Source organism: Rattus rattus, chromosome 5 (assembly GCF_011064425.1).
Source record: "Rattus rattus isolate New Zealand chromosome 5, Rrattus_CSIRO_v1, whole genome shotgun sequence".
Lineage (NCBI taxonomy): Eukaryota > Metazoa > Chordata > Mammalia > Rodentia > Muridae > Rattus > Rattus rattus.
The window spans coordinates 96,347,825-96,367,365 of record NC_046158.1 but is presented as its reverse complement, the minus strand read 5'-3'; the positions used below and the strand labels follow the sequence as shown (position 1 = coordinate 96,367,365).

The 19,541-nt window shown below is 43.6% G+C and overlaps 1 protein-coding gene across 1 annotated transcript in view; it reads left to right on the top strand.

Moving 5' to 3' along the window:
* The window catches only part of Fsip1 (fibrous sheath interacting protein 1), a 56,328-nt gene extending 38,494 nt beyond the window's left edge, over positions 1–17,834 (top strand). Inside the window, exons 11-12 of the mRNA XM_032903915.1 lie at positions 1,969–2,103; positions 17,641–17,834. Coding sequence (XP_032759806.1) covers positions 1,969–2,103; positions 17,641–17,739 — 234 coding nt within the window. The 3' untranslated portion in view covers positions 17,740–17,834. The remainder of the gene's footprint in view (positions 1–1,968; positions 2,104–17,640) is intronic.
* Positions 17,835–19,541: the final 1,707 nt, after the last annotated feature.

The window sequence follows — 19,541 nt, the reverse complement described above, 5'->3', positions numbered from 1 at the left end:
CTCTTGGCAATCAATTAGTCAGAATAACAAATACCAGTTTACCTCAGGGTTAGTTCTCTTTCCTTATGGTGCCATTAGACATTCCGAGTACATCACAGGGAACTTTTACTGAATTCTCCATAAAATCCTATTTGGTGTCTCAGAAACAATCTGTTACTTGGAGAATCTGCTGAATTAATTTTCAAAGATCATGAAGACCGTTCTGGCTGGTGCTTGCTGTCAGAAAAGAACTCCCTGGCACCAGGTGTTTGTCGACTCTGCAGTGGGGTACTAGACAGCCCCAGACTTTTTTGTTTGTTTGTTTAATTGCCCCCTCTTGACTGTTTTTTGTTACACGGTATTCTTGAGACACTTGAACTAGATGATTAAGCTGTCAGAGAACATGCCTAAGGAAAGGTCTCACACACACTCCTAGTCTAAGTGCACAGAGTTGCAGATAAGGTGGTAGAAGTTAAGACCTGGAAAAAGGATTTGGCATTCTAATTGCACGTCTGATTGTTCCAGCAGGGCTGGAGCTGAGAGCCAACCTCCAGGCCTGCATGCTTGGAATATGGAGACTCTGTTAGAGCAGAACAGAAGTAGGGTTGGGAGAACATAATGTTTACCTAAAAATTAAAAAACGGCCTCTCTGCTTATGATGTCAACATGTTTACTGTTATTCCAGAACCACAAAAAGAAAATTGTACTGAATACACACACACACACACACACACACACACACACACACACACACACACACACACTCTCACACACACACACACACACACACGCACGCTCTGACTGAATGTGAATGTAGGTCTCTTACATCAGTTTGCTGCTGTGTGGAGACCTGGAGAAGGAAGTCTGTGGGAGAGAAGAGAGGACATTTAGTTTAGATACGGAATCAAGAAGGGCCCACGTCTAGTCACCAAGAAATGCTATTAATTTTGAGCAACTGTGCTTCTGTCAAGAACCATGTGATGGGCAGCCCTGATGCAGTCACCAAGTGCTTCCTTTATATAGTGCTTCCTGTGTTCAAGGGACATGTCCACATTTGCTGTGTGTTTGTTGGGCGCTGTGATGACTTTCACAGATGACAGGACAGGGGCTCTGAGAAGATTACTCAACTTGGGAATGTCATCTTAGCCAGGAGCCAGGTGGAACCAAGATGCAAAGCTTCTGGTGTTGTCCAGTCCCGTTTGTCCCGTTATCATACACCTTCCTCTAATGACGTAGACAGACAGTTCTGTAAAGGGTGTGTAACAACAGCAGCCGAGGTTACCTGTACATCCCAAGCAGCCAGCCGTCCAGCATAGATGGTGGAGAGCTCATGATGCCCACTCCTCTCTGAGGGGTCACTGCCAATTGACAGCTGCTGGGGGACGGAGAACCATTTCCCTTTGGAGGTGTGGCCACTGGAGATTGCTCAGACTTCAGTGCATGGCCCCACACCTGCACACGGGAGCACTAAACAGACTTAGGAGGGAGGACATGAGCTTGGGAGAAGGGCATGTCCGGGAAGATTCAGGGGGCGTGGGAGGGGTCAACGGGGAGTGGGTATGATCATATTTCATTGTATACATGTGTGAAATTTGCAAAGAATTAGAGAAAAGCAGAAATGAAGAATAAAATGTGAGAAACCTGAAGCCCAGAGTAACCGCAAGTTTATCTACTGAATAGAAAGCAGGGCACAGGCTTCTGTCCAGCCAGGTCTTTTCTACTCTACCTGCCTGCTTTTCTGATCATGTCAGACACTGAGTTTATCGCCCCATTTGCTTTATGTGTACTTGGGATTTTAATTCCTCACATCGGAAAATTGAAAAGAATTGTGAACATGGGTTGAAGGGAAGGGCTATTGTTTGAGCAACACAGCTGACCCTCAAGTCTCAGTCACATCAGAGGGACTATGGCAGCTGGGACCTAACCTGTCTGTGCATGAGTTCTCTTACCTTTAGTTAGGAACATGACCTTCTCTTACTTTTAAATTAGGAACATGACTCCAATGAAGAAAGAAATACGGAACCAACTCCAGGGGAGAAGATACTCCGGGACAACAAAGAGCAAAGGGACCGTGAGTCTCGGCTGAGAGCCATCGATGGGAAGCTGAAAGAGATCAATGAACAGGTGCGGTCTTTCTCATCTGAAGCCTAATCGGTGCCATTTGTTGTACTAAACAGCAACAACAACAACAACAAAACATCGAGTTAGATTGTTTTTATGCGTCGGATTGGGTATGAGAAGTTGCCAGTCAGTTAAATAAAAGATAAAATTACGATTCTTAGGACTTAAGGTATTATGATACAGTAATTTTTATAATATAACCTGGGAAATACTGTCTGAACTCAGAATAATGGCTCATGCATAAGTTTAATGGTCTGTGTCTAACAGTCACACACATGTTCTTTATTTGTGGAAAACTTTTATGAACTTTATAAAGTTTAACTTTAACATTTAAGTATTCCTACCTTTTGTTTACAGTAAATACATTGTTAATTTTGATGTAATATAAATAATTTTAAGCCTATTGCCTTATTTTATTGCTTTTAATTTAAAGCTATATCATTATTGGTGATAGATTACTTTCATTTTTTATTTTTGAGTTAGAATCTTACTTTGTAGCCCAGGCTGGTCATGAGTTTTGTTTTGAAGGAAGGAAGGGGTTATCTCGGCTCCTAGTTTGAGGTGCAGTCCCTCATGGTGGGAAAGGCAGGGTGGTGAGAGTGGCTTTTAGCCACTAACACTGTCAGCAGGAGCCAGAGGCAGTCACATTGTGTCTGAAGTAAGGAAGCAGAGGGCAGCTGTACAGGATGGCTTTTGGGAGCTACTTATCCTGCATTAGTTTCCTATTCTCGACCTTCTAGTGCAATATCCTTTCTAGATCACTTCTGCTTAAGCCTCATCCCGAGTTTGATATGCAGAAGTCACAGCTGGATAAAACATCTACATTAAACACCCTCTATGGGCAGTCTCTCTGTCATTAGTCGTGCAAATGATACACAGTCTCTCGGCCCTCTCCCTCTTTTTTTCCTCCCCTCAGAAAGTTGATTGCTATTATTTTGGTATTCTACAAGCTTTTCTTCCCACCTAGTCTTCTAAGCAACACCCCCTACCCCCACCACCAGCCCTGCTTTTTATTACTTCTTAGAGGTAAGCGTCTGTCGTGGGCACTGTGGTTATGATCCAGACTGCTTAGGCGTCAATGAATCTCAACTTTGTGGTGTTAGTATATTGTGAGAACTTTTCCCAGAGGAAGATGTGAACAATGTCCACCCCTCATTCCCAAGGTCTCCACCAAAGTTCACCCTGGGGAACCAATGAGTTTATTAGGCTTACAGAGCTTGAATGAGGGCTCATGGGTAGGAGCTTGGGTGAGCTGTAGCTCCACTGTAAGATCTATACTCACTGTGTACTGTGGCTTCCCATGGAGTTCTTTCCCTAATTCCCCAGCCTAGATACTCTAGTCATGTGAGATTAGGGCAGAATCTCTGGCTAATCTCTGGGAAGAGTTACCGGATACTCTGGTGAGGGTCCATTGACCTACTTCATCTCCTCCTCCTGTGAGGGAATATGGAGTCAGCAAGCTCAGTTGTGGTGATCTTCTGCAAGCAGACAGCCTGGTCTCAGGAAGGGGGAGATAGCTCTGCTTTGAGGACAGTGCTGCACAACACGGTAAGATGGAGATTCTGTGAGTTTGTGTCCAGACTGAGGAGGAGCCTGCAGTACAGACAGTGAAACGAAAGCTGAGGGGTAATCTTTGCAGTGGACCCACAATATTCTTCCCCTGACTCAGGATGAATAAAAGGAAGGGTGGACAGAAAATCAGGCTGTGAAACAGAGAGACTGAGAAAGGCTGCTGTGTCCACTAGAGCTCAGAGAGGGGACAAGAGCTGGATTGGGCCCAGTGAGGACAGTCCACCTGAAGCCCGTGAGCAAGGTTTGGAGGTTTCTCTGACAGCCTCCAAAAATAGAGACAATGGTGTTGAGGTGAGATGGGGTGAGGAGAGCTTGGATAATTTAAATGTAGGGTTGTCTTAGTTGGGGTTGCCATTGCTGTGAGAAGACACCATGACCAAGGCAACTCTTATAAAGGAAAACATTCAGTTTGGACTGGTTTCCAGTTCAGAGGGTCAGTCCATCATCATCAAGGCAGAAAGCATGACAGCATCGAGGCAGGCATGACACAGGAGAAGGACCGAGGGTCCTACATCTTGTTCTGAAGGCAAACAGGAGAAGACTGGCTTCCAGGCAGCTTGGAGGAGGGTCTCAAAGCCCATTCCCACAATGACACATACTTTCTCCAGCAAGGCCACACCTCCTAATAGTATGGGTCAAGCATATTCAAACCACCACAAGGGTCAAAGGGGCAAGGGGTTGGTGGTACCTATGATTTCATAACTAGATGACAAATGAATGTAATATCTATATCCACATACATAATGGGTCCATTGCCCTTCTTTGTTCCATCTTCAGAATCTACTCCATATAACAGCACGCAGTGCTATGCAACTGTCAGTGCATGAGGTAGGTCCCTACATCTTGAAAAGAAGAGGTACAGTGTGGAGGAGAATGATGCTGCTGCACAAACCAGTGACTGTTGTGGTCCGTTTGTATTGGGGAGTCCTGGGGGAATCCTGGCCTGGTGTGGGTCACATGGTAGTAGTGATGACTTTTAGTGAGCACAGCTGATGGAGAGGGGAAGAGGAAACACACTTCTTATACCCTGCTACAGGTGGATTTTATATTACCTTCTGCATTTTTCTGTTCTCCCCTACTTTAAAAGTACACAGATTTTGCACTTGTAAAAAGCATCGATGCCTATAGATATTGGAAGTTATTGCTGTTATAGATCAGCGATCTATCAGCATTTAGAGACAGCCGTGAGGATGAATGAGATTTAGCCTTGCTCTAACTCAGAGTCACATTCACACGCCTGTTAGAAGAGCGGGAATGCCAGCACTGTGAGCGACTGTGAGAGTTAGGCTGGTATAGGCTGGGGAGAGTAACATTGGACATGTTAGTAGCTTTTAAAATAGTTTAAAATAGAATAATACACACAACAGTTCCTTTCAGATTTCTCTAAAGGAAGAGGAGTCATAGTTAAGGGCAGCCTATAACTTCATTTATCGTTTAGAGACACTGTCATCCATGACATAATGATGAACTTCTCGATGATTTAAGAAGTGACAGCAGTTTGCTGTGTCTAATCTTCCTAAGATACTGGGTGTTGCATTTTGTTATTATGGACGTTTTAAAAGAACATCTGTAAGTTGTAGCCCGAGGTAAAACACCTTTAAAGAAATACTGTCATAATTCCATCTTTCAGTGCTTTCAGTTTTAGTTTGGGGATTTTCAAAAGAATCAGCAATCAGACTTTAGCCTCAGCAAGCCCATTGCTGACACAATGGACAGTGGCTTTTTGTCATTGTTGAGAGGGGCTCTTCATGGTTCCAGGCATTCCAAAAGCATCTGCCACACGTCTCAGGTCTTTGTTGTCTACTCGGAGTCTTCATTATTTTCATCTTCTGCCATTGCTACTACATCCTTGCACATTCCTTCCTGCTTCTGTTTCCTGGAAACCACAGTTCGGCCCTGTTTGCTGAACTGTGTTATTGCACCAGGCCTGTTAGCTCTCTAAGCCCCGTTGCTGAGCATTGAGGATAAGAATGTGGTTCACAAAGCGCTATCAATCCTGTGTTCTTTCTCTTAGTTTGACATGTGCTTATCATTTAACCTGCTATAAGAATATATGGAGCCTGGTCCAAAGACCACTGGATTTTGTTTGCTTGGAGGATGGGTTAGAGGTCATACCTCTGGTTGTCAATCACTGGGGGTTGTACAGTGTGGAAGTTTGTCACATGGGCCAGTTCTGTAGAATGGAGGCTAGAGTACGAAACAGATAAAACATCCTTCAAAAGCTCACAAGTAGTTAGCAGTAGACTTGAGCCAGCCCTCTGTTCTTCTGGTACCTTAGTCTGTGAACTTCTCAGGCAATACCACCACTCGTTGCTTTAGTATGGGTCAGCCACTTTTTGTGTGAGATTTGTGACTGTGCTGTGTGGACTGTGCCACCATACTTGGCTTTTCTGTGTTGGTTCTGGGAAGTGAGCTTAGGTCTTCATGCTTGCCCAGCAGGTACCTCACCAACTTAGTCTCTTCCTAGACCACATGCACATAGCTTTATTAGCATATCTACAGGCTCTGGGTGTGCCTGATTTATGAGTTAAGTGAATGCGTGCATGTATAGGAGAGAACACAGTGGAGATAGGTTTGGTACTAACTGGGCTTTTACCCATCCTATGGGCTCTTGGAACACGTCTCTGCGGAGTGTGTGCTGCCAGGCCTGATGATCTGAGTTCAATTCTTGGGATCCACATGTTGGAGGGAGAGGACCTACTTCTGTAGGTTGTCCTGTGACCTCCACATGTGGGTCTTGGCCCACGAGCACCTACACAAATATAGACACAAACACAAAATAAATATAAGTAAAAATGTTTAATTTTTACTTTGAATCAGTGTTGTATGTATCTAAATATATGTTTGTCTTGGCTTTAAAAATAAGGCAACGTAAAACGATACACTAACACTAAAGCAAGATGTGCTCTGTAGGGCATGTCTCATAGAAATGTGAATGTCAGTGCTGAGAGTTTGGTTAAGGTGAGATTAGAGCAGCCCACATGAGCTGGGACACCCCAGTCTCCTGTGGAGGTAAGGGGTACAAATGTTGGGTTTCCATGGGGATGGCAGAAAGGTGGAACAAGGAGGAATACCCTGAAAGTATTGCCTGGAATTCAGAGGCAGATAAGGTTTCGTGTTTAGAGACAAGCACGGCCTTGCAGTCAGATTCTGCACCCACAGAATCTGGGTAAGACAGTTCTGGTTTTACTTTCGTGACAGACTAGATGTCTGCAGAAACTAAAAAGGCCCATACAAGCTGCAGAAGATGTGTTTTTATAGGGTAATCAAAAACAGTTCACTATTTTATCGAGATATAACTATAAATTTTATAGATTAAAATTTTAATCTATACTCTATAGGGTAGAGTATAATAATTTGATATATAGTTTCATTGAATCAAGGTAAGGAACACTCCCAGCTTCTGGAACGTCAATAATGTGTGCACACTGGGGACTTAGGTTTCTTCTAATTATTTTGAAATAGATCGGAACTTATCGAAACCAATAATTATTCTACATGTTAGAGAAAATCAGCAAATTTCTCCTGTCTGTGTTTTGATACCCCTTTACCTAACTTCCTTCTGTTCTGTTTCTTCCACACCCTCCCCTGTCTCTAGGGACCATCATTTCACCTCAGTTTTTCCAGATCAACATTTTAGTTTCCACAAGTGAGTGAAGCCATACTTTCCTTTCTGTGCCTGGCTTATTTCCCTTAACACAGTGGCCTCCATGGTGCTGCAAATGACTGAACTTCATTTATTTTTGTAAGGTGGAGTAACATTCCATTGTGTACCCACTACGTTTTCCTGGTCCATTTATTCACTGATGAACACCTTGGATTCTTGACTTGGCCTTTGTGAGTGATGCAGCGGTGGTGCGGACAGCTGTGGGCTTCCCTTTGGTATAATGACGTCATTGCTTTGGGGCATATACGTATTCATGGCATGGCTGGATCATGTGGCTCTTGTAGTTTTAAAGTTGTTTCTGTACTGCTTTGTATAATTGCTGTACTAGTTTTTCTTCCAACAATAATGAGTGAAAGATTTCATTTTACTTTGTGCCTGCACCTGCATTTATTGTCTCAGAGGTTTTGTTAATAGCCATTCTTACTGGGACGGGAGACACCATGGTCATGGTAAGCATTTACCTGGTGGTTTTCTCAAGCACTTCCATGTCTTCTTTTGATAAAAGTCCATTCAGACATCAAATTAGCCCCGTATACCCTGGATATGAACTCTTTTTGGATGGACACTTTTCTCCTATGTTTTCTTGTAGTGATTTCAGGTGTTGGCAGTGAGATCTTCGATATATTTTGAGTTGGCATTTTTAGTGTGGGGAGAGATAGGAAATCTAATTTCACAGTTTTGCAAGTGTATGTCCATCATTTCTCTTGGCATTCATCTAAAGGAGTCCTCTCTGGTCTAGGCTGGTAAAGAAGAATCACCTGGCTGAAGGGGTGAGGATTAGTTTTGGGGTTCTATATTCCGTTCCAGTGGTTTTTGTGCTGATATTTGTGCCAGTAACATGTTTGATTACTGTAATTTTGTCGAAGATGCCTTCAGCATTTGGTAGGGTTGGGGTGGGGCTGCCTTGACTGTTCCAAGCCTTCGTAAGTTTCATGTGAATTTTAGGGTTTTCTTGTTTCTGTGTGGAACGCCACTGGTGTTTGGTGGGAAGTTATTGGCTCTCAGGTCCTTTGGGCAGGGTGGCTGCATTAGCTATGCACTCGTACTTCTGCTCCACGAGCGCAGGGCAAGTTTGCATTAATGGTGTTTAATGCCTTGAATAATTTCTTTCATCAGAACTTTGTAATTGTAATTTTGCAAACTTTGACTTCCTTGATTAATTTATTTCTAAATTTGCTTCTGGTACTCATTGTAAATGGGGCTGGTTCTTGATATCTCTCTCTCTCTCTCTCTCTCTCTCTCTCTCTCTCTCTTCTCTTTCTCTCTCTGTCTCTCTCTCGTGAGTTGTTATTAGCGTGTGGAAGTGCTGCTGTTTGTATGACGGTGTTTGTGTCCTTCAAACCCACCGCATTCTTCATCAGTTCTGATGTAATTAATGGCTTTTAGAAAATATTTATTTGATGCATAGAGTGTTTTGCCTGCATCCATGCACATCTGTGCCATGTGAGAGTGCCTACAGAGGCCAGAGAATGCAGATGCGGAAGTCAAGTTACAGATGACTGTATCGTTGGCGTGGGGGCTAGGAACAAACCGGGTCTTCTCAAGAAGGTCAATGCTCCTAAAGCATTGGGCATCTCTAGTCTCATGGGTTTTAGACCATGGCTGAGATGAAGAAAAAATAATGGAGTTCCTGGGTGAAAGAACTGATCAGACAAGATGAACTCAGGAACAGCACTATCTCTGTATTATCCTGATTTCTGAAGGCCTGAGGTGAGGGCTTTGACAGGATGCATGTGTCGGATAGTGAAGCCCACTGCAGGGTGCAGGTCAAATCAGAACTTCTGTGCTGAACTGATACACTGTATGTAAGAGATCAGTGGAAAACCTGTCTGGAGAGGGAATTGGGGTTTGTGGGGCACATGCATCTCTGCTTTGGTTGTGAGTGGATTGGCGGATAGAACAATCTCTCCTGAGGATTTCTAAGTGGAACCTTGCTTTTGAGTTTACATCCACACTGCTTATAGTTCTAGGCCTTATGTTGGGGGAGCTTGGGGCTTCTGGTTAAAGGAAGGGAAAATGCCCCCAAGGAGTGAAGTTTACGTCTAGATGTTAACTAGTTCTCAGAGGTGAAGCTGGAGAACACAGTCCACAGTAAAGAGCTGCCTGCTTCCCTTCCCTGCTGAGAGCTAAGGGAATAATGGACCGTGAGCAAGAGGTAGAAAAAGACACATCCACTCAGGCCACAGAGATTGGAAGGTCCTGTTACTACTCCATTAAATATGTTTAAAGAAATAAAAGGGGCTATGGACTGTGGCAAAAGAAGAATTCAAATGGTGTCCAGCAGTGCTTATACAGTGTAATGAGAAAGGATGTTCTTGGGGTGGGCCTTGATCTTTTACAGAGGGTCCTGGTGCCACACTGGTCACCCTCCTGTTTCTGTGGCTTTTCTAAACTGCACCATTCTTGAGACCACCTTCTGTATTTTAGTGTTGTTTTTTCAAGCCAATGCACCGATCTGTATGTGGACTTGTTCTAGGTTAATGCCTTCTCTGCCCTGAGAGCTCAATTTTCCAGCTCCTCACCCCTCCCCTCCCAGTGTCAGGCAGTTCTGATCTTGCATTATCTCATTTCTGTAGTGGTCTGCCCTCACAGCTCATTCTTATCAGGTCTCCCTTTCCTTTTGTGATGGACCAGATCCGCCTTCTCTGTCTGATCGCATCCATATTTTGGGTTTTAAACGGGTTTCTGTGTGGATGTGTTTAAGTCTTATGGAAACACTTGATAAGTCTTATGGTGAGCGTACATCAACTTTGTGTGAATTTGCCAAATCGTTTTCCACAGATGCTGTTTCATTTCCATCAATGAAGAATGAGAGTTCCTATTTCCATCTTTGTCAGACTCTGGTGTGGCTGCTGTTTAGAATTGTGGCCATTCTAATAGGTACAGAGCATTGCTGATTTAATTTACAGTTCCCAAGGATAAGTGAGGTTGTGCCCCTATTTATCTGTGTGCTTACCATGTGTGTGTGGTATTTAGTGAGTCGTCTGTTCAGATAGCCTTCCCTTTTCAAATTGGGATGTTCATTTGCTTATTGGTGACTTTTATTTGTTTATTTCAGAAATTTTTATGATATATGAGTTTCTGAAATATCTATCTTCTCTTGTCTTTTATTTAAGTTTACAATGTACTTCTTATTGTTTCCAAGGATTAGTTATGTTTTCTTGTTACAAATAAAAACCATATAAATACCAGAGTTTTAAGAATCATTTTGAATAATATATAACTGCTCTTTTCATAGGTCAAAAGCGATGGATATTGGCATTTTTATGTAACTTAACACAATAGAAACCAAAAAAACTGTCTAATTTTCTGCATGCAGACCTGCCAGTTACAAGATAATTCTGGGCAAAAGCTAGGCTCTCATTGGAATCATAAGCAAATGCAGATTTTATAGCACAGCCTCCGTTCCCAAAGAGAGCTCTGGTTGCTTTGCTCACCAACCACTGGGAGGGCTATTTTCCTAAGAATCCTTCCTGCTTAAAGCTGTGTTTAAAGCATGAACTTGCCTGGTAATGGCACAAATACTCTGGCTCCTAGTTTTGGTTTAGAACATCTCTTCATCATCCCTAGATGCAGAAGCTTTCCTGTCTTTTTGAATTCTATAGCTGAGTTGGGCGGGGACCCTTGGGCTGCTTAGGGGACACCAGCCTTTCTTTCCTGCCTTCCCAAAGCAAAAGCTAGCCCTCAGGTATCGTCAGGGCTTTAAAATGGAAACAGTGAGCAGATACTGTTTTTGAGTCCTATTCGTGACTAGTTTTACATTACTTCACTTGTTCCACAATAGCAAACACTTCGGAGTTAATTAGATGTTAAGTCTATGTATTTACTATGTGTGAAGCTCAAAATGGGAAGTGAGGTATCGACTCAGACGTTCCATCCTGTGGAAAAGGATGGGCCTAGTCACCGAGTCTGCAACTGGAAGGGATAAAAGGAAACAGTAAGAGACATGGCAAAGTGTTTAACGTGTCCCAACGGGAATATCAAAGTGGAGAATAATACAGCCAAGAGGCCTGGGAAGGCTTTATGGAAACCGAAACACTCTCTGAACCTTGAGGAATACATAGGTTTCGTTTGCCTCAGATGAGAGTGGGAGGAAGAAAGACTGTAGGGTTGGGAAGGGCCGCTGTCAGGGAACAGACCATCAGTGGCACTTGTGGACTAAATATGCAGTTTGAACTTTCCGCCTGTGACACAGAGACTCGTGATAGAACCCAAGTTTTGCTGGAGCAAGTCTGCGCATGACTCCCAGCCGACAGCACGTGGCTGGCAGGCGGACAGCACACTTGCTCTCTACCTGCCATGGCTGGGCCTCCATACTTGGGAGGTCCAGAAAGCCACATTTCAGTGTCTTTTAAAATAAAAGGCCTCTGGGGTAGTGATCGGAAAGAAGGCCTGTCAAAGTTCGATGCCCCAGTGTAGGGGAATGTCAGGGCAGGAGGTGGGAAGGAGCAGGCGGGTGGGTGGGGAGCACCCTTATAGAAGCAGGGGGAGGAGGGATGTGATAGTGGGTTTCTGGAGGGGAAACCAGGAAAGAGGATAACATTTGAAATGTAAATAAAAGTATTTGGGCTGTGTTTGTCCACTAGGGTAGAAGTGAATAAAGGGAAATAAAACAGTATTGGTACAACAGAGCCATATTGACTAGGAAGTTGTGAGTGGTCGTGAAGTTTTCAGATCAGTTTAATAAGACCTGAGCTGAACTTTGAGCAAATTATTATTGACAGGTTGACCATTTTTATTATCAACAAAGGTACATGTGGAAAGTGTCCTGAAGGAGTAGTTTAACACAGAGTTGCTCAGTAAATGGAGGATTCATATCAGATATTATGACCTCAAAGCTTCCATTCTCCTCGCTGTCAAACACTAATGCTGTGGACTTTGCTGAATCCTCCTGTAATTTCTTTCTTTCTTGACATTTACTCCTCTCTCTCTTGAAGACTTGCAAGCATCTTGGTAAGTATACAGTTTCAGTAACCATTCACTGTCCCCTTTTTGCTCCAAAATTCAGAAGCAGCCACATTCCTGGGGAAAGCACCTAACTCTTCCTTCTATTGAAGGTGTCAGGAGAGGCAATTCTGTCTAATAAGATGAACGAGGAAGTTTTCTGAGAAGAAAAGAACTTGGTTGGGCCGTGTTTCTGTCCTTCGCTTTTCTTCATGGTTGGCATCTGAGGATATTGCCTGGGCCTTGGAGGCATTCCAAAACCACAGGCAATGAAGACTGGGGAGAAGGTCGAGGCACCGAGTTTGTCACTCCGCCTCACCTCTTTTTACCTTGGACTGATTTCCTCAAATGGAATAAGCCAACGTTGGTTTGCTGGGTTTCATTTCTGGAATCCATGTTAACTGATCTAGAGTACACCTCTGGGCAGGGGCAAAATGGTGAGCATTTCCTGATGGGTACAGAGGGACTGACAGAATTTCACAAGGGACTGTCAAGGCACTTCAGCGTGTTTCCCTGTGATAACTGAGATGGATCCCAGGTAGGAAGTACACATTCCATCCTCAGTAGCAGGCTGTAACTGCTCTCCACCACTCAAGCATGTGTGGCATAAAAGACCATGGAGCACAGACTAAATACAGTTGGAGCTTTGGCCAGCAGAGTCACTTGATGGAGACTAGGTAACTGATGACAGGCATTTTGAAGATCCCCAAAGATAACTAACGAGGATCGTCATGTAGGGAGTGTAGCAAGCCTGTAGAGTGTGAGCGACAGTACTGAGAACCCTTTCATGGCGAAGGAGCATCCCAGACCACTACCATCCCCTACGAATGCAACCCACGCCTCATTCCAAATCCCCCAGTAGTTAAGAAGGTAAAAGAAAGCACTGTGACCATATTTAGCCCGACATACCCAAATATGTAAATGTGTTATGTTTATCTTGTGCCGTCTCTGCAGTGTAGCCTGTGAGCACATAGTGTTGTGGTCTGAACTAGCCTGGCTCACACAGCCACATAGGGCTGTGGTTATCGTTCCTCCAGAGAGCAGAGTGACATAGGTAGTGTTTGTGCATAGAGGTATCTTCTTTAAAGCCATTTTCACCGAAATTCCAATTTTCTAATGCTATAGGAGAACTAGGCCTTAGTGAATTTCTAGAAGTTTCTGACATGAAGAAAACATCCCGTGGCGGTGTTTAACTATATACTTTCAAAGCATGTATGAACTAGGCTGTTAGATTAGATCTTTAAGACAGACAGGTAAGGATGAAAATTGAAGTCTGGCAGTTACTGAAACCTTGTGTGTAGTCCTGGAAAAGAAAGAGCGCTCCTAATTTAACTTTTAGGTATAGGAAGAGGTAGGTAAATCTACCTTTTTAGAGTTATTCACAACATGAGATCTATCTAACAGGCTGGGAATCTGTCAACTTTTTTTTTTAAACCATTGTGCTGTTATAGACTTTTCCTTTCCTTCAGCTGGGAGAGATGGGTCTGGGGGAGCACAGCAGGCTGTCCACCTTCACACTGTCCTGGCTGGGCTCCATGTCAGATGGATCTGGGTTTGCCTCCCAAAGCTGGAGTCTCAATAGCACTTTTGGGTGCTGCCTGCTAACGTGACCATTATTAATCCGGGCCATGTGATGCATGAGGTATTCCAGAAGGGTGTTAACTCTTGACCAACCAGCATCTGCTCTGTGATATGCTGTTTTAGGCTCCACAGCCACTGCAAGGCTTCCCTCAGTAGCATTAAATGTTTTAAAGAGTTTCTGGGTGAGCAGGAGACTGCCCTCTTTCTCCTGCCTGCCCCTGCTCCTGGGCTTTCCTTCCCATCCTCTTCTTTCCTGTCCTCCTTCCTGTCCTCCTCCTTGTCCTTCTTCCCATCCTCCTCCTTGTCCTCTTTCTTGTCCTTCTTCCCACCCTCCTCCTTTCTGTTCCCCACTGTGATCCATCCACTTCTCCTCTTCCTCTTCCTCTTTCACAGTGTTCTGTTTTTCTTTTCTCTATGTAACTAGATTCACCTTGTAATAATGATAATAAATTCCCTTGTGCCTAACTTGAAACAACAGGCAATCATTTCAGAAAATAAGGAAGGCAAATTTATTGAGATATTTCTCTCTAGTTGTAAGGTACTTGTGCAAATATGGTTACCACTCAGATTTATCTACATGGTAAAAATGATGTTTTAGGGAATCTGGCAACTTAGAAAAATACAAAGAAAAGGAAAAATCACTCAGTAACCACTGTTAATTTTTCACTATTATCCTGACTGCCATTTTCCTTCTCATTTATGCCCAACAAACTTGCCCTACCACCATACAGACACAGACACACAGACGCACACACACAGACACACAGACGCACACACACACACACACACACACACACACACACACACACACACACACACACACACACACCAGGCAGATGTATAAACAGACAGACATGCCCTTTATTCTCTCTTTTCCTCTATTCCTTTTATTTCCTCTCTTCTTTCCATTTTTCTTTATCATTGAAGAAAGCCTACATCATATTGCTGCATATATTTTATAGTTCTACTCTCATTTAATAATGCACATTGGGGGTGGGGAGCAGAGAGCTCGCCAGTGATTAAGAGAAAGTACTCTGCTTGCAGAGGACCCAAGTTGGGTTCCAAGCCCTCATGCAGGCAGCTCACAACCACGGGACTCCACTCCAGGCTTCTAGCACCCCTGGCCTCTGAGAGTGCCTGCATTCATGTACACACGCCTATGCACACACATTGTTAAAAATAATAAACATAAACTTTAAAATATAGACAATGGGCAACTCGATACTATGCTACTGTGTGACTACTGAATGACTCCATTCAGTTCATATCTTATAACGTTTAATGTTTTAGTTGTTATAAACTATGATGGATGAGCACCTATTTGTAATTATTTTCTTGGGATATATTATTATTGCTATTATTGTTGTTATTACTATTGTTATTATTATTATTATTGCTAGAGATCAACCTTATGTCTACCGCTGAGCTATAGTTTAGTTTTAGTTTTTTTCTTTTATTTTTTTAAGATTTATTTATTTTTATTTATAAGTATACTGCAGCTGTCTTCAGACACACCAGAAGAGGGCATCGGATCTCATTACAGATGGTTGTGAGCCACCATGTGGTTGCTGGGAATTGAACTCAGGACCTCTGGAAGAGCAGTCAGTGCTCTTAACTGCTGAGCCATCTCTCCAGCCCTAGTTTTAGTTTTTTGACTCAGGGTCTTTCTATGTAGCTCAGATGGCTTAAAGTGAGGCTGTTCCTGCCTTAGCCTCCCTAGTGCTACAGTCACAACCTTCAGCCACCATGTTGGCAGGATGTTCTTCAGTGGAATTGCTTTGAGTAAAGATTTGGCAATATGGTACCAAGCTGGCCTCCAGGGCTTGTGGGTTTGATCTGCCTTTTCTCTATCAGTGTCTGGAGAGGGGCGCCTGCACCTGCGCCCGCGCACCCACACCCATGCCTGGCTGTGCCCAGGCCCACATTCCTGATGCCTGTACCCACACGTGCACCCACACCCACGCCCACGCCTGCGCCTACGCCTGCGCCTATCCCTGCACTGGATCCTTTTTGTTTTTGCCACCCTGAGAGTTTCAAGATGACGTCATGCCTTAATTTACATTTTTGGATTCTAGAGAATTTGGATGTTTCCAAATATTTATTATTAGTTTGTATCTTGGAACATTTATTTATCAAGGTTGTTCTCTCTTTCAAAAAGCTGTCTTTCTGTGGGTAGAACACATACTTGCTGTCATAAATGTGCCACGTTTAATCTTTAACAAAATGTTGATTCTTGTTATTATTTTCTGATGTTAAAGTTTTTTTGAGGTGTCACGCCCCCCCCCGCCTTATTCCAGTGGAGTCACCTGTGAGGAACATACGTGGCTGTTGCAACTTGTTTTGCGTTTCTTGAAATGATCTTTCAAAAGTATTTATTTTCTTTTATGTGTGAGCGCTGCACCACCTCTAGACTGTGTTTTGAGTGCTGTCCCCACCCCCAGTCCCGAGCTAATTACCTCTGGCTAAAGTTCTTGGCTTTAGCTTTGAAGATCACAGCTAATCTCTTGGCTGCATTTTAGAATCTAAGGTTTAGATAAGCAGTGGCAAGAAGAGACAGAAAAATCTGTTTTTAAAATTAAATCAATTTCAGCTCTTAGTGTGCAAATCTAATTGGGAAGCAGCAGTTGTCCCATTTGTATTTTTTGTTCCTTGAACCTTTACATCTTTTAAAATTGTACACAACCAATATAACCTAAGCTTATTCTTCAGAAAATGGCCTAGGCAAGTTTCTTGAGCAGGGGCCAGTCACCAGCACTCTGAGAGTCAGGGTCACCCACTGTCATGAAACTAGCATGGAAGTACTATAACAGGAAAGAGACTCCAACTGAGGGCCAGTGAGATGGCTCACTGAGTAAGACATTGTTTTGAAAGCCTGATCTAAGTTCAGTCCCAGGAGCCCACAGTGGAAGGAGAGAACTGACTCCACAGTTGCTCTTTGACCTTCATACATGTGCTGTGGTATATGAATACCTGCACATACATGTGAGTGCACACTTACACAGACACTCTACAGTAATAATAATAATTATAATAATAATATCTAAAAGGTAATGCAATTAAATCTGTGCCTCTAAGAATTTTAAATTAAGTAGGGGACACAAGACAAAAACACGTAACTAGTAGGTATATAAACAGTCATGAAAGATTTTGAAGGATTAATTATGGAAGATCATAGGCAAGAAAGAAAACACTGCAGGTAGAGGTTGCAGTGTCCTTCTAAGGGGAGTGGGAGTGCACAGCAGAAGAGGAGCAGTTGGGCACCAGATGCCACAAGCTTGGAGCTTGGCAACCACAGCAGGCAGCAGACATCAAGGTTGCCAGGGTAGCAGTGCTTCTGGTCAGGGTGCTACCCCAGAGGTCCAGTGAAGGCCTTCATAAATGGCATGACTATCAGACGCACCTCAGGAAAACAGGTTAGAACAGGGCCACAGGAGAGGCTAGAGAAGCAGAGCCTACAGAGCAGGAAGATGGAGATCTACTGGACCAAACTGTACACCCTTCTAGGGATGCAGGGAGAATATAAATCTCATGGACAGTGGATTTTATCTTCCTATAAAATGTTGGGCAAGCAGCGGGCTCAAAAAGAGCTGTTTGAGTGATTTTGCTCTCTACCTCTCTCGCGTTAGTTATGTCCTCAGCTTCTCATTGGTTGGCTTAGGTCTTTAAAAGCGAGTCCATGCCTAATCAGAACTTGGCATGGTGCTGTGCTCAATGCAGGAGCTTCCCACAGTGCCTAAAGTTTGACATTTTCATTTCTGTATTCTTAACCACCCCAGGTTGAGGAATGCCCAGTGATAACTCCTGGTAAACGGAATGAGCGGATTACGTGGAGATGGCTACTTGCTAAAATCCTTGAGCCAGAGTGTGAAGTGTAACTATTCTCTTTATTTTTTTACAATACATCATGGTTCTCAAAGTGTGCATCTTCGCAATGTAAAACTTAATTGATTTGGCAAATCCCTATTGTATATCTCACTGACACAATGTGCTGTCCTGATCCATGTGTACACAGTAAGATGATTAAATAGAGCTAATGAGCCCAGCCTCCACCTGGCTTTCTTGTCTCTCCTTGTGCATAAGAGTGTTTTGGATTTATTCTTTACGACTCCTGCAAGTGATAGGATCTTCATGCCAGCCTCGTAGGTGGGTGGCACAGTCATCATTACTTCTGTTATTCAGATGACAATACCAAGACCCTCGGGACTTAGAGGACTTGCCCACCCCCACCTTTCCTGCCTTTCAGGAGAGAGCTGTTAACAGGGCTATTTTATGCCTCCTTTAACGTAATGATTTGAGTCTATCAAGGCCAAGTGCCTCTCTTTGTTGCCTGAATCATTTGGCTCCAGGCTGCTCACCCCTGGTATTCAGGTATTTGAAAGATGAATAGATCCGTGCCTGAGAAGGGTAACAGTGTGAACAGGTGGTTAGGACAGTTAATTCTTACTCTGCAGATGTTTTGGGGAAAATTAGGTGTAGGGCTAGGCCAACACCGTGCTCTCAGCTTGATCGCTCCCCAGAGGCTGGCTGGCTCGGAGCACCTTTCAGGGGGCCTGTGGTCATGGAGTGTGCCTCATTCATCAAATGCTTCTGCAAGGGCACAAACAGCCTCTTTCACATCATCCTTACCCTGGTTTTGTGCTTGTATTCTAGACTGTTCAGGAACTACCAGACCATAAAATCCAGCCAGCAAGAAAGCTGGAAGTCGCACAGCCCAAAGGTTTGCTAAGTGGCGTGAAGCGCTATTGTTTTGCGCAGTGTTAAATCACTGCTGTCAGCGCAGGATGTTAAAAAAATCCCCGCTAGTGATAACACAAAGGGCACTGTACAGCTTCAAAAGGAGATAAAAGAAAGCTCTTAGTCAGCACTGGATAGCACCACCGCACACATCCTCGGTTTGGCTTTATGAGGACTTTACTTTTGGCGGATGCTCTTGCTTCTGGCAGCAGACTCTAATTATCATATAAATTAAGCTGGGAACTGGGGGAGCCACACAGCCTGGCCCTATCTTCTTGGACCCTGGTTTCAAGGGCTGTAATGCCAAGCAGGCATAATACATAAGGTCGGCCAGGGCTTTGGAGCACGGCTCTGCTCCCCTTCCTTCCCTGTGAGAGCCATCTGCAGGAACCCCAAGTGTCTGGGCTACTGTCTACACACTGGAGCCGTCCTTTGCTTCTCCTCAGCTTCCAAACAAGGGTTGTCGCTCCAACAGCACTCCACAAATTAGTCTAAGCCACCTGCTCGCATTCAGAGGCACGAATTATGTTTTGGCACACATTCTTACACACTAAATTCTAAGTGTCTTCTTCACTTTAATCTCTTGTAACTAGTCCTGAAATTGAGGGTTAGTACTGTCATAGGGTAATAGGCATTGTTGTGCTGTGTGAGGGGATTAAGCTCTTTATTTAAAAGCCAAAGTTGAAGACAGGGCTAGTTTTTTTTCCTGTATTTTCTTTAACCAAGAGTGCAATTCAGAACTCAGTAATGACTTCTTTACATCTGTAAAATGATGCTAAACACTCTGGTAGCTTGGGGACCGGGGCTGATGAGCTCAGTTTGTAGAAATACAATTGTGATACTTCCAGTTGAGTAGCGATGTCTAGTTGCTAAACATTTCCCACTCGAGTGTTTTGTTTAGAGTTTAAATAGGTCTTGGTGTGGGTAACTTAGGGTTAATGTG